The sequence below is a fragment of the Microtus oregoni genome, unplaced genomic scaffold (genome assembly GCF_018167655.1).
Source record: "Microtus oregoni isolate MIOR12 unplaced genomic scaffold, Mior012 000001F_ref0000356, whole genome shotgun sequence".
Taxonomy (NCBI): Eukaryota; Metazoa; Chordata; class Mammalia; order Rodentia; family Cricetidae; genus Microtus; species Microtus oregoni.
The window spans coordinates 57,929,947-57,945,744 of NW_024543060.1; the positions used below are offsets into that span (position 1 = coordinate 57,929,947).

Genomic DNA, 15,798 nt, shown 5'->3' on the forward strand with positions numbered 1-15,798 from the left:
GTTCTCTCATATTGCATCAAGAGGCCATATGGAGTGACTGACGACCAAGAGATACCATCTAGGTTTGCACGTATACACCCCGAATTACATCTAGCTGGCTATCTGGCTCATGTGATGAGTATCCCAGAATGGGTCCCCAACAATCAGCTCACAACTACAGCATTATAAACCAGAGTGGTGGTCTGACTTTGTCAAGTTCACAAACTGGATGGTCTAGAAGATGTAAAACTTTGCAAGTCCCCTGACACATCTAACAATGCACCAGAATGTCATCCTTCTCCAAAGATTCTTCATACACAACAAAATCAATTCCAAATAAAATTTAAACTTAGAAAAATATCAAGCCAGGCAATCTCTGTGAGTTCGAGGCCAGCCTGGTCTACAGAGTGAGTTCTAGGACAGCAAGGGACACAAAGAGAAACCCTGTCTCAAACAAATATTTATCTGTGAGTCACTTATAATTTATCAAAAACACTACAGCTAAAATTGAGACTATGCATTAATCATGCTAGCGAAGGCGTTCAGAATTAACATACAGCTGATTTCAGACAACCAATTTTCTTGGTAAGAAACACAAACCCATCCAGGCAGTGGTGGCTCAAACCTTTAATCCCAGCACTCAGGAGGCAGAGGCAGGCAGATCTCTGTGAGTTCAAGGCTAGCCTGGTCTACAAAGTGAGTTCCAGGACAGCCAGGGCTGTTACACAGAGAAACCCTGTCTTGAAAAACCAAAATGAAAAAAAGAAACACAAACGCAACGCTAAGGGAGGCCAGGGTGGACATCAGAATCCAGAAGGCTCACACAGCTCCTCCCCAGAGTAGACAGGAACTCTGCAGGGTTGGTCAGCAGATCCCTTGACTCTGCACTTCCTCAGTGTCTGTATTCAAGCATAACCAAGTGCATTGAAACTGTGCAAGCGCCCAGCAGAGCTGCAAACAGGCACTGTGGGTGGGAGACAGCTGAGCAGCTGCTGGAGGTAGGGCTGAGGACAGCAGCCTTGGCTCCCGCCCCCTTTGCAGTTACTATACATTATCTCATCTCATCTGATGAGAAAGAAGACAGTGACTAAGTGAGCAAACAATGACCATGTGACCCCTGCAGGAAAAAGGAAAGCCCCCAGGAGGAAATGCGGCTGTCCTTGCACCAAGAGAACAGCACTCCATGGCTGGGACCCTGCAGCCATGCAAGTTACAAGAAGAAAGGAAGTTGACACTTTAAACTAGGGCACAGCTCGGTGACAAACACTATACTTTTACGTGACCGATTATCTTCCCTCAAGCTAGGGTGGCTTGCTTGGAACCGGGCAGACATCACAGAGTTAAAAAATCTGAATACCCTCCAGGAATGCCTGGCGTCCCTCATCAACTCCACCGAGAAGCCCTGCGCAGGTCAGTTGACACAGTAAGATATTTCACCCTTTGTAACGGTTCATTTTAAGTCTCTCAACTGCAGTGGTTCCTCCATTTGGCCTGCTCAGTTAAAGGGGTAAAATATCACAGGTAGTGGGATCTCTTAGAGCAATTGCTAACATTTATCAAGGCGAGGCAGGCAATTAGTTCACAGACTTTAAAGGCAGGTGGTGACCTGCCCACGGCACGCAGCTAGACTGCTTCAAACACCAGGTGTCATACATAACTGCTTTAATCAATCAACTCTTCATTTATGAGCATATATCCAACTGGAGACAAATGGTGGAGAGTACTGACCTGCATGCACAGGCCTTGGGCTCCACCCCCCCCACCCCCCCCCCCCTCTCTCTCTCTCTCTCTCTCTCACACACACACACACCCGTTTCTATGTATGCGTGTGTATGTGCGTACATGTGTGTGCATATACATGTTAGGATTAGAGTTTGACGTCAGGAGCCTTCCTCAATCACTTCTCCACCCAGTTTTTGTTTTTTTGTTTGTTTGTTTGTTTGTTTTGAGACCAATAGTCTCGCTGAACCAGGAGCTGACCAATGTGACTGGCTAGGCAGGAAACAAGCCTTAGAGAGACCCTCCACCGTCCACCTTCCCAGCGTGGTTCACCCAGTTTTGTTCTGTTCTGTTTTGTTTATTCGAGACAAGGGTTTCTTTGTGTAGCCCTGGCTATCTTGGAACTAGCTCTTGTAGATCAGGCTGGCCTCAAACTCACAGAGATCCGCCTGCATCTGCCTCCAGAGTGCTGGGATTAAAGGCCTGTGCCACCCCCTCCTGGCTGTTTACCTGGCTTTTAAAAGCCTGAGCAAGCCAGGCGGTGGTGGCACACGCCTTTAATCCCAGCACTCGGGAGGCAGAGGTAGGTGAATCTCTGTGAGTTCGAGGCCAGCCTGGTCTACAAGCACTAGTTCCAGGACAACCTCTTAAGCTACAGAGAAACCCTGTCTCAAACCCCCCCCCAAAAAAAAAGCCTGAGCAAGATCCCAGGACCCACACAGTAGAAGAACCGATTTCCATTGAGTTGTCCTCTGACGGCCACACAAACACAACTGTGTGTGTACACAAAGAATAAATAAATAAACAACACAGAAACCGAGCTCCCTCCATCAGGAAAGGGTCTGAAGCTGATGGCCTACCTTTAGAAAAGCATTTCTTACCCTAAATAGCCTCCCCCCAAATTCTCGCCAACTGGCAAGAACGATTAAGGAAGGGGCTTGGGCACTGGTTCTCAACCTGTGGGTCTTGACCCCTTTGGAGGTAACATATCAGCTACCCTACACAACAGATATCTACATTTTGATTCCTAACAGGAGCAAAATTACAATCATGGAGTAGCACGGGGTGGTGTCACGAGGAACTGCATGAAAGGGTCACGAGATTAGGAAGATTGAGAACAACTGGGTTGGAGAGATGGCTCAGTGGTTGGGAGCACTGGCTGCTCTTCGGGAGGGCCTGGGTTCCACTCCCAGCACCCACATGGAGGTTCACAACAACCAGCAACTCCAGTCCCAGAGGATACAATACGCTCTCATGACCTCTGAGGTACACACACGTAATGCACGAACATACACACAGGCAAAATGCCATTCACAAAATAATAATTAAAATCAAATGCCCCCTAGCAGAGACCAAGGATCAAACTGAGCAGGACAGTTTCGAGCTAACTGATTGTGCGCCATGATCACGGGTGGTCAGAGGAAAGACAAGAAAGCAACCCTCAAACTTCAGAAAACTCTGAAAGGCAGAGCCTTCCCACAAAGGAAGACTGGCCCGAGGAAGAGCAATCAGCAAGTCTGTTTAAACTAACGGGGGCAGACCTGAAAAGGACAAAAGTACTGTTATTGTTTCTCTAACCATGTACATAATATTTACATTTTCCCACAGCTGGGAAATTACTCACGGTGCTCCAGTTTCCCTGAATTCACTCCTTGCATGCCATGGAACCTGCATCTGCTGACATCTTGAAGCCGTAAAGCTCCTGTTGGCTTGCTTCTCTCACAAACAATCAAATCACATCAACTTTACTTGCTCCACTAACTGCAAATCACAATGGCAAGCTTTTCCTATGCAAGTCCCAAAGTTTTCTCCTGTTCTGCTGTTTGGAAAGCTGGATCCTGCGCAGGTAAACGCCACAACTAGGCTGGCAAACAGGGAAAAGGAGACTCGGGACCGCCTTGCAATCTACCATAACACCAAACAGTAACTCTTGTTATTATATTTATTTAGTTATTTATTCGGTATCTCATTGTAACAGGCCGAGCTGTCCTGGACCTCACTTTATAGACCAGGCTAGCCTCGAACTCACAGAGTTCATGCTGCCTCTGCCTCCCAAGTGCTAGGATTCAAGACAGGCATGGACACTGCTTGGCATTCACTCTTTAAAATGCTCATTTAGCTCATTAAAAAATAAAAAACGCCGAAAGAAAGGTTACATCCGAGTAGAAGAGAGTTATAGTAATTTTCTACAGAGACACCAGCTTGAGTGAACAGCAAAGCTGGGCTCCTCTGTAACTGTGATCCGTCAGCCTAGAAACCTAGAGGCAAACACTGCAATTCTCCCGGCTGGGTGGGTTTCTATCATCCCTTTCCTTTCCTTTTTCTTTATAATTTAAATTTATTTTATGTGCATTGGTGTGAAGGTGTCAGATCCCCTGGAACTGGAGTTACAAACAGTTGTGAGTTGCCATGTGGGTGCTGGGAATTGAACTTAGGTCCTCTGGAAGAACAGCCAGTGCTCTTAGCCACTGAGCCAGCCACCTCTCCGGTTTTAACCGTTTTCTAACAGCCTAGTCTATTTAATGAGATGACTTTGGCTCCCCTGAATCCTACAAGGTGGGTGAGAATCTGACCCATATTTGTTGGAATTTTTGACAAAATTTTGAGACAAAATTCGTGAAGGAACCACCTTCAACAGGTTCCCCACTCCGCCTTCTTGGCAAGGCCGGTCCTACGCGTGCGGTAACAAGAGCCACAACCCATTCCAGAAGCTCTCAATAGCAGTGATATCAGCCTGCAGCTCAATCTCACGTCTTTCAAGGCCCCGAAGTATGGAATGTCCCTCTACTACAGGGTAAGGTTGAAAAACCAAAGCACATAGCCTGAAGTTCAGCCACGGAAAAGGGGAACTACCACACCGAGAGATCAAGACTGGAGATTTCACCAGCCTCACAGACGAAAGGCCAGAGGTCGTGGGTGAAGCCAAGCTTACACAGAAAGAAGATCCGAAACAGAGAAATAGTAAAGTCCCTGTTAATTAAAGAACTAGAAACCAAATGAGAACAAAACACTCCGAGCTTCTCACTGCGACAGTTGTTGGACAGGATGGCTCTCCGCAGCACGGGCTGTCCTTGAAATCCTGTTCCCTCTTTTCACCCCAGTGTTGATGCTCCAGGCCACCCCAGCTGAATCTTTTCCCTGCTTTGATGACTCCATAAAAGAGAGTGACCAATCAGGTTAAAGGAACTAAGAGAGGCCAAGGCAGTGCAGAGCTGCAGCCACCGAAGGGTCCTCTCGTACACTCAGACCCATTTTACGTTTGTATACCTAAAAAGACGAATCCTTAATGGAAAACTTTCACACTCAAAATGACAATCACCAAATGTTGAGGCTGGGGAAACCACACATTGGCACAGAGTCTGCCTCACAGAGGCCTAACGCCTGCGCTTTGTACTTCTTCCGTAAAGTGTTGTCATAGACATACTTTCCAATAAACAGAGAATAGTATCTATTTAATAGACTACAACACAGACATCAAATGAAAACTAAAATCATAAGAAATATCCCAGAATTTTCTATTTAAGTGACAAGACTTACTAAATGTCAGTTTAAGTCTACAAAAAGATGTAAAAAGTTGAATTACAAGTGATATCTGCTAAATAATAGTATTTCCGGGTGCGCATGCCCACGAATTACAAGCAGGGCCTCTCACTGATATCCGCACTGCACGTCCACTCAAAGGCTCTAGTAACACACGTGTGTAAAGAATGGCATGTACATGCAGACATTATTATTCACCCCGAAAGGGGAAGGGAATCCTGAGGCATCTACAATGTGGGTGATGAGCCTTGAAGACATTAAGCTAACCCAACTATGTCACAAACAGATCAATCCAGGAGCAGATGATTGTCCCTAGACAAGCTGTCACTAAGACGGTCTACAGAGACCAGTAACTGAGCCCCAAAACCCAACTGGTTTTGTTCTCCCTGAATCCCTAAGACCCAGCCTAGCACGCAGTCAACAGTTGGAAAATGAATTTAGAAAACTACCCTCCCCAATCTCTGTCTCTCTCTAGCCTGCCCATCACCCGCCCCAAGTCTGTTAAAGCTAAGATCTAAGACACCCCTTCTCTGGTCTCCGGTTTCCAGATTCATCCTTTTCCCTCTACTCATTGTCTCCCTGTGTTTAGTAACTGGGGAAAGAACTTGAGCGCTGCAAAATGTAATTAGTAAACTATTCTTAGCCGACTGGACCGCAGAGCAGCAGTTAGCAATTACAGCCCATAAAATACATATTAAGCTCTCCGTTCTAATACTCTGAAGTAACGAGTCCCATTCTCTCTGTAAACTGAACACAGACTTACATGTGGAAGGCCATTCGGGCCATTTTTATCCAATTAGCTCACGTGTGTGTGTTGGGGTGGGGGGAGTGTGTTCCCCACATACAAGTTTCATAACCTCGAAATGCTGGTATGCATGACTCAAGGCGGGCCAAAATGGAACTATTCCCCTCAGCAGTGAGCAAGCCCCCTTCATAGACAAAACTCTTCCCAGCATGCCCGGCTGGTAGCCCCCCAACCCCACCCCCCACCCAAGCCACAGCCACCCAGATGAAGAGTTGAACTCTGCTTCCCACGGAAATCTAATGCAAGCCATATGCAAACCCTTAGAGTTTCCAGGTGTTGAAAACGAGGTGAGGATAGTAAAAAGGGGCTTGCAGCCAAGCGTGCGGACCAGAGTTCGATTCCCCACACTGACTGTGGAAAATAAGAATCGGCTCTGACAAGCTGGCCTTTGACCTCCACACTAGTACAGTGGCCTTTGTGCTCACAGACAGACACACACAACTGTAGGCCGGGCACAGTGGCACACACCTTTAAATTCCAGAACCCTGGAGCAAGATGCAGACAGATAGATCTCTGTAATTTCAAGGCCAGCCTGGTCTACTTAGTGAAAGATCTCTCTCTAAATAAACAACTTTTAAATAGTCCTTTTTAAAAAATAGGTAAAATTAATTTAGGCCAATATACCTAAAACACTGTCATTTTGATGTGTAACTATTTCACATTCCACACACAGGACATGTAAGTCGCATGAACTACGCATGAACTGCAGTATGATTTCATTCAGGAGGGGTCCAACTAAAATGATTTTTGCAGTGCTGAGAGAGCATGTAGCGTATTTCATATTCATATTCTAACATTTCACCATATTTTTAAAAACTACTGTCTTGCGTCTTTTATTCTCTTTTATAGTTAAGTCTTTAAAATCTGGTGAGTAGTTTTTACGTACAGTACATTTCAATTCAGGTCACACATTTTTTAACTTATCTAAATTTATCTTATGTGCATTGGTGTGAAGATGTCAGATCCTCTGGAACTGGAGCTACAGACAGTTGTGAGCTGCCCTGTGGGTGCTGGGAATTGAACCCAGGTCCACTGGAAGAACAACCTGTGCTTTTAATCCCTGTGCCATCTCTCCAGCACCAGGACAGCCACATTTTATGGGCTTGGTAACTACAAGAGGTCAAACACCTTTGGAAGGGTCACTTGTTCCTACGAGCCAGTTCTGACATTTATTTTTCACATATATTTCAAACTTCAGTCATGTATGACAGGCTCCAACACCCTGTACTTTAGTCAAGAGCACAGCTGACCTACTCCATCAAAAACTTTTTTTGCTGTGCATGTTGGTGCACACCAGCACTTGAGAGGCGCAGGCAAGTGTCTGCGAGCTCGAGGCCAGCCTGGTCTACCTAGCAAGTACCAGGCCAGCCTGGTCTACAGAGTGAGTTCCAGGACAGCCAGGGCTACACAGAGAAACCCTGTCTGGGGCAGGAAGGAAATAAAAGCCATTTCACCAGCTACTGACAGCCAAGTCAGAGTTAACTAGACTAAGAAAAATGAAAAATACCCAGGCTGGAGATACAGCTCAGCGGATAGAGTGCTTGCCAAGTTCACACAAGGCCCCTAGTTAGATCCCGGGGACCCCACAAGGGCACGGAGTGCACACTTGCAGTGACAGCACTTGTAGAGGCTGGAAGATCACAAGTTCAGGGTGATTCTCAGCCGCAAAGCAGGCTGGTGATCAATGCGAGCTACAATGAGACTCAGTCAAAAAGACATAGGAAAGGAGGGGGCAGGAGGGCTAGGGAAAGGAGAGGAAGCTGTTGCCTGTGGTTTATATTTTGGCCGGCTAATCAGAAATCTGATCCACTCTGCCTATAGCTTTCTATCTTGAAAGATGACTGCATAAATCATTCACTAAATGAGTACACAAAGCAGCGATCAGCTTGCTTCAAACAGGAAGTTAAAAGCAAGGAGTTTTGGGTGTGCCTAAGTCCAGGCACGAGAAGGCTAAGGCTGGAGGAAGGCGTGAGTCCAGGAGTTCAAAGACAGCAGTGTAGTGTGTGCCAGCCTCAAAAACATCGGGTGGTGAGAAACAGGCTGGGCCTCACAAGTCATGCCTGCTTAGCCCCGAGAACTAGAACTTCCTGCCAATTCCTCTGACAGGCATTAGAGTCAGAGATGCTTAAACTTTTCCCAGCCAAGTTCCCTTTTCCTCAGAGGAACTTCTAACTTGACTTGGGGTTAAAGGTATATAAAACAGGCACACAAACCAAACATGACTGATGACAAATCATGAAGATATTTATTTTAGGAACTGGAGACGTAGCTCAGTTTGTAGAGTGCTTGCCTGGCATGTATGAAACTCATTTCATCGCCAGCATTCAAACCTGAAGTTAAAGGTTATCATCAGATACAACCGCTGTGTTACGAATCTGAGCCTGCCTGAGTTATGAAGAACCCACTCTCAATAAAATGGATGAGGTGGCCCAGCAGGCAAAGGCTTCTGCCACCAAGCCTATAATGTGAATTTTACCTCCGGGGTCCACACAGTGGAAAAAGGAAACCAACTCCCAACAAGTTGTCCTTTGACCCTCACACGAGCACCATGATACAAATACACATACATACACGGATACACACACAGAATACGTGTAAAAATTATCTTAAGGAAATTTATTTTACAACAACTCTTTAGTGTGTGTGTGTGTGTGTGTGTGTGTGTATATATATATATATATATATATTTAAAATTTTACTACAAGACAAGCCTAACTATTTAGTATACAAATTTGCTTTTGTCTTGAGTGGAAAATTTTATATATAGGCTAATTTGCATACTAAAAGATAGCTATGCTTGTCTATTTGCACATAATGAATTACAACTTGACTAACTGGCTATCTGATAATGACAGACATCGCATCTTCAACGTTTTTCAGAGTTGGCCAATACTCGATTTTATAATCATCGAGGCTGGGGATGCTCCAAATGCCAATCCACACACACAACAGCACAAAATGGCAAAAGTATGTATTCCGCCAGAACACCGTGGTTCCAAACATATAGCAAACCCAAACCTGCATGAGGCACTTCAGCCAGCATCCGTTGGTGCTGTGTGTCAGCAGGCACTGTGCATACTGCTCAGGGTGTGTGAGCAGAAGCAAGGCTATAGTGACGTCTGCAATGCAACCAACACACCAAGAAAGAACACAGATTCATCGCCTGCTTGACTTCGGAAGCCTTGCACTGTTGCCGGATCTTTCTCCACCTCCGTAGTCAACAGCAAGACGATTTTTCGAAGGAGCCAGAGTGTACAGAAAGAACCCTTTGCAGAGTGGGTGTGTTTGCCATCACACGAACACCAAAAACAATACAACTAGCCATTTACACACTCCAGTTTTCCACGATGGTTTTTGAAAAGGGGCCCCAAGGCTAGCAAATAAATGGCCTCAAGCCTCCAAGTGTGGCCTTTCTCAAAAGGCAGCTATTTATGCCAGGGAGGGAGAAGCAAGGCCAAGAGCTGGGGACCAGACCCCAATAGGAAGGATGGGGGTCGGCCTCACTTTTTCTTCCCCATTAGAAAAATAATGGTCACAGTATGGCAGGCACTGGCTGCCAAAGGAAGTCTAAAAAGAATAACCACACTATTGGTTATTTTTAGTCTTTCTTTTCATAAGTGTTTTTTTGTCACTGCTTCCAAATAATTCCAAATCTTGCATGTTTGCCAAAAGAAGAAAACGCCAGAGTATACTGCTCAGACGAGGCTACAGAAGGCTGGGTACGGATTTCCTTTTGAAACGCAGTTAGAGAAATATGCCGTTCTGAATTCTGCTGATGCGGTCACAAAAGCCAATGGATTAAGACTGTAAGAACAGTCATGCAGGCAAGATGTGCAAATGGCTCACACCGAGCAAAACTGCTGGCAGGGGTTGGCTCAGCAGCAAAGAGCATCAGTTGCTCTACCAGGACCCAGGTTCAATTCCCAGCAGTTACTTAGTGGGTCCAAGACGATGATAACTCTAGTTTCAGGGGATCTGACTCCTTCTTCTGGCCTCTGCAGACAACAAGCATGTATGCAGGATCCAAATACTTGCAGACCAAACACTCAAACACATAAAATACAATGAAACTTTTTTAAAAAAAGACTGCTGGTGGGAATACTTGTATTCAGTTACAAAGGATTAAAATTAGTATGGCTAAAATACTGCTAATATTATAAACCACCATTCTTTTGCCCAAGTGACCAAAACTTTCAGAAGAAACACTAACAAAGGGAGTTGCAGAGGCTGAAGAGGTGGCTCAGAGGGAAGAAAGAGCACTGGCTGCTGTTCCAGAGGACCAAGGTTCTGTTCCCAGCACCCACATGACAACTCATAACCAACTGTAACTCCAGTTCCAGGGAATCCAATGCCTTGTTCTGACCTCTACAGATACTGATGCAGACATACACGCAGGCAAAGCACCAATACACCATGAAATTAAAAATTAAAAAATAATAAAATTTAAGAAAGTGAGCCATCTAATAAAACATAACGAGATAGCCACAGAACAACGACAGAAGACTAAGGAGCCAGTGGAGGAAGCCAACCGCGGCTCCTGTGGCATAGCGCAGGCTCGCCTTAACCACTCTCCAGCGTAACTTTCCAAAGTTAACGTGGGTGGTACACAAAGTCCTCTCATGTTTCTGGAGAAGTCAGGGCTCTTCCACTTCCAATGCTGAAACAGAGTCCCTTATTCCACTAACTACCAGGGCTTTGGAAAAAAGGGGAGCCGGGCGGTGGTGGCGCACGCCTTTAATCCCAGCACTCGGGAGGCAGAGGCAGGCGGATCTCTGTGAGTTCGAGGCCAGCCTGGTCTACAAGAGCTAGTTCCAGGACAGGCTCCAAAGCTACAGAGAAACCCTGTCTCGAAAAACCAAAAAAAAAAAAAAAGAAAAAAAGAAAAAAGGGGACCCCTTCAGCTGGACAGGAAGACGAGGGCTGAGAAGAGGTTCTGTACTAGAGTGCTTATCTAGGTGTTCCGAGCCCTGGGGCTTGGTCTCTAGCACCCCAGAAAATTAAGCAGGACTCCTCACACTCTTGTGAAGACGGGAGAATCACGAAATCACAAAGTTCAAGATCATCCTTAGCTACACGGAGAGTTGAAGGCCAGCAAGGACTTTGTGAAACTGTCCAAAAAAAAAAAAAAAAAAGCATCTAAGTTTAGCTAATTCATATTAATAGTTTTAGGCCAAGACTGTGTTCTATATCTTGAGGCCATTTGATTTTAGTAACTACAGAGCTGTGGACATTTTTGGTTCTGCTTAAAACTAAGAATAGGTGGGTCTTTTTTCTTCTTCTTCTTTTTTGGGTTTTTTTTAAAAATATTTATTTATTTATTAGGTATACAATATTCTGTCTGTGTGTATGCCTGAAGGCCAGAAGAGGGCACCAGACCTCTTTACAGATGGTTGTGAGCCACCATGTGGTTGCTGGGAACTGAACTCAGGACCTTTGGAAGAGCAGGCAATGTTCTTAACCACTGAGCCATCTCTCCAGCCCCTCTTTTTTGGTTTTTTGAACAGGGTTTCTCTGTGTATTTTTGACATCCCTGGAACTCACTCAGTAGACCAGGCTGCCCCAGGTTGGCCTCTACCTGCCTCCGCCCACCAGGACTAGGTGTGGTGGTCCCCACCACCCAGACTTTTTTTTTACTGGTTTTTCGAGACAGGGTTCTCTGTAGCTTTTCAACCTGTCCTGGAACTAGCTGTTGTAAACCAGGTTGGTCTCAGACTCACAGAGATCCACCTGCCTCTGCCTCCCGAGTACTGGGACTAAAGACATGCACCACCACCGCCCAGCTGACTTTTTTGTTTTTAAAGATTTATTTATTTATTTTGTTTACAGTGTCCTGTCTGCATGCTTGCATGAAGGCCGGAAGAAGGCATCAGATCTCATAAATGGTGTGGTGGCTGGGAATTGAACTCAAGACCTCTGGAAGAGCAGTCAAATGCTCTTAAGCTCTGAGCCACCTCTCCAGCCCTAGGTGGATCCTCTGAAGCACGGTGACTCCACAAACAAGAATTGAGAGCGCTGTAACGGCATTATGTGCGAGAATGAGTCAAACTTCTGAGAAACTCTTGATACATACACATCCATATTTACAAGGGAAAATGGAATTTTAAGTTATCTTTTTGCTAAGAATGAAAATGGAATCTGAATTTGGAGATCCACGCTCCAGTCTTCCTGGCATCTGAGTGAGGGCCTCAGACAACCACTTGACAATCCTCTCCTCTCCTAAGATCAGTGCTTCAGAGGGCTCTCGGGGAACCGGACATATCATCAAGCCAGGAAATCAGTCATTCATTCAACCAGTATTCACTGAGCAACTGCTGAGCCGAGCGCTGGTACAGGTGGGGAGGGGCAAGGGCACCCCTAAAAGGCCAGTTTTTTCCACACAGATCTTCAGTCCTTTTTTTTTTTTTCTTTTTTAAGAAGAACAGGGTACAAGACAAAATGAAAATAAATGACACCATTTTCTTTATGTCTCTTTTCATTACCGTCGGGGGATAGAAAGAAGTTGGATCATGTTTCCCTGCCTGGCAAGAGAAGAAAGAAAATGTCTACGCCCGACCCTCCCCAACACACTCCCTTCTCCTCATCCTGTATTCACCAGACAGAGACTTCTTGCTTTCTTTGACTATGTGCAAGAGTTCCAGAAACCATACTTGGTAGTTCTTCCAACAGGTGGTACAACATAAGGGGTGAGGGGGATTACTGCTCTCAAGAATAAATAGATCCTTATGGCAACGGCTCTCCCCACCTTTCTAGAGGCACCGGGTATGTGAGAAGTGTTCATTTTACCCCCGTAATCATAAGCAGCAACTTAAGATACAGTCACTTCTTTAAATAAAACAAAATGCCTACTGAAATTCAGGGTCCAGACAGGCGTGGTGGCACATGACTTTAATCCCAGCACTCAGAAAACAGAGGCAGGCGGATCTCTGTGAGTTCGAGGCCAGCCTGGGCTACAGAGTGAGTTCCAGGACAGTCAAGGCTGTGTCTATAGAGAGACACTGTCTCAAAATAAATCCCTGAATGAACTAATTAAAATTAACTAATTCGGGCTTCAGAACCCTTTTCCAACAAGAACCCTTCCTTTAACTATCAAACAACTGCTACAATAGCACCATGCATAAGCTACACCAGATGGAATAAACAGGCAACGGAGCTTCAAAATATACACCGTGAACTGCTCAACCCAGAAAGCGACTCTTTCAACCCGGGTCTTATATACTCACATCAACGCTCAATAAACAATATTGTGAGATATATACACATATGCGCATACACACAGTTAGATGACTATTACATAAGTGAATGCATATAATCTAAACTGGCTAACTGTATATAATCCTAAAAAGAAATGCTACTGGGGCTCTGTGTGTGTGTGTTTTGGATGATGACCTTGATCTTGATTGCTTATCTTCCTGTCTTTACACACATTCTCTCTCTCTCTCTCTCTCTCTCTCTCTCTCTCTCTCTCTCTCTCACACACACACACACACACACACACACACTTTGGTGAACCACCACCACCACCCAGATTATGCAGTGAGCACCAGGCAAGCTCTCTACCACCTGATCTACATCCCCAGGTCCACTGCTCCAACTTTTTAAAGAGCAGGTTAGGATTCTCAAACTTAACTCCAACCACAACATTCCAGCTGGCCCTTGGGGAGGAGAATCTCACACCTGTAGAATTCAAGAACCCTCTAGTTTTCTGGAAATTGCTAGTCACCTCAGGATCACACTTCAAACTAGTACCCAAGCTCTTTAGTGGAGGAGAAAATGCAGAGAGGTAAGGGAAATAAAGACCAACCACGAAGAGAAAAACAAGGCGGAGAAGGCAGGAAGAAAAGCATTTCTCTCTCTGACCCACAGGGGTAGGCCGGGCAGGGGGTGCCTTAGACTTCCAAATTAATGCCATTAGCACATTCTGCTGGAAATAAAAGATAGCCCGAGTAAACGGAGCAACCTTAAATCTGAGGCTAAAGCCCTGTAGCACCCACTCCAATCTCTAGGGGCTAAGCTGTTGGTAGGCATATGGGCACTTGACTTCACTCTCCCCCCTTCCCCGGCCTCCTTCTCCTTCTTCCCTTTAGCTTGGAAATTTAATACACTAAAAAGACTAGAACTTCCAAATCTTAAAATTTTACTTCAAATTTTACTTCAAAAATTACTCTATTAAACTTAAAAGGGTTGGCAAGGACAACCTGGGCAGTTCCTCTCCACCAAAACCCCCACCATGACTGGGCCCCTCAACGATTGGTTTCTCTTGTTTTTCATTTCCAGAGCTCTAATAGAAACCTCCGGTGCGAGCCTGTTGTGTTTTAGGAGCAACAAGTTTGTTCCGTTGCAGTCTCTAAATCTGATGAGAGAGCATGGCCGGACTAGCCAGGCTCCTTGGTGCGGCTTCCAGGGCCAGAAGGCCACGGGTTCAAGCGCCGACCTTACAAGTATGGTCAAAGTGCCCCGAAAATAATCACTGTGAGGATCTGCGAAACTGGCACAAGTTCCCGTACTGTCTTTTCCCAAGCCACGCTTCCCACGGCACCCTTCCTCCAAAAAAGGAAGAAACCGGCGTAAAGCTCAACCCTCTGGAGCTAAATCTACCTAGGACGTCCGCAGCACCCGCAAACTGGACCTGACGGGAAACGCGATCTTGACTTTAGCGAGCCCCGACGATCGCCAGGTCCCCTCGCCCCACAGCTTGCCCATAGCGGGGGCTGCTCGGTGACCCCGGGTCAATGCGTGCCCTCAAGCCACTCATGGCCAATCGGGCGGACGGTAGCCAGGACGGCGCGGGGACCCGGCCATTGCCCCTGAGGGTTGCCGAAGGAGCCATCCCGCAGCCCGAGTCCCCCAGCAGAGCGGCCCAGGCCATCTGGCTCCTTGCCCTTCCACCTCCTTCCCTCGCCGCGGGCGCCCCACGCCCACTGTACAGGCTTCCAGCACTTTTCAGGGTCCGAAAGGGCAGAGGTCACCCTCTGCACCCTGCAAGCCCGCAGGCGAGTATCGACCAGCGCGGGGGCGGGAGGGGGGAGGGTTAGACACGTGGAGCAGGGACCCCGCGCAAGCCACTCACCGGCTGACCCGAACGGGACTTGCCCGGAGGCGCTCTCCTGAAGAAGGAGGTCCTGGCGGTGAAGAAAAAGTCCTCCGCGTCCTCCTCGAGGCTGCTGTAGCCGCTGCTCATGCTGCTGGTCCCGACGCGCGCAGGGGCCTCCCCGGGGCGCAGGCGGCCAGGCCGAGGTGCGGCGCCCGCCCGCCCGGCGAGGTTCCCGGCGCGCGGCCCCGAGCAGCCGGCCCGCCGTCCTGCTGCAGCTGCGGCCGCCGCTCAAGACGCCGTCTGATCCCCTCCCGCGGGCTCCTCCGCCCTCTCCCGGCGCCTCCCGGCTCTGGTGAGCCATGACCCCGCCCCCTCCATGCCCCGCCCCCGGGCAGCCAAGGCTCCACCCCAGACCAGGCCCCGCCCAATCAAAGCCCCGCACCCGGGCAGCCAAGACCCCCACCAAGCCCACCACGGGCCCCGCCCCTGGACAGCCAAAGCCCCGCCCAGGTCCCGCCCTCACTGGCCGTGGCTGCTGCGCAGCCCAACCCAGCTCCGCGCGCGCAGGTGGGGCCCCGCCCCCGTTCCCCTAACCAAGCCCCTCCGGCCTAGCAGCCGCTCCCGGCGTGGGGGTTGTAGGGTTCGAGTGCCACCGCTGCTACCTCCCGGAAATTGCAAATTCCTCAGTGACCCTCCTGTCCCCGCGACTGGAACTTTTGGAGAG

General features: G+C 47.4%; 1 protein-coding gene across 1 annotated transcript in view; it reads right to left on the reverse strand.

The window, feature by feature from the left end:
• Window positions 1–15,431, reverse strand: part of Rassf3 (Ras association domain family member 3) — a 61,111-nt gene extending 45,680 nt beyond the window's left edge. The window contains exon 1 of the mRNA XM_041671435.1: window positions 15,111–15,431. Coding sequence (XP_041527369.1) covers window positions 15,111–15,221 — 111 coding nt within the window. The 5' untranslated portion in view covers window positions 15,222–15,431. The remainder of the gene's footprint in view (window positions 1–15,110) is intronic.
• Between the last annotated feature and the right edge of the window lie 367 nt (window positions 15,432–15,798).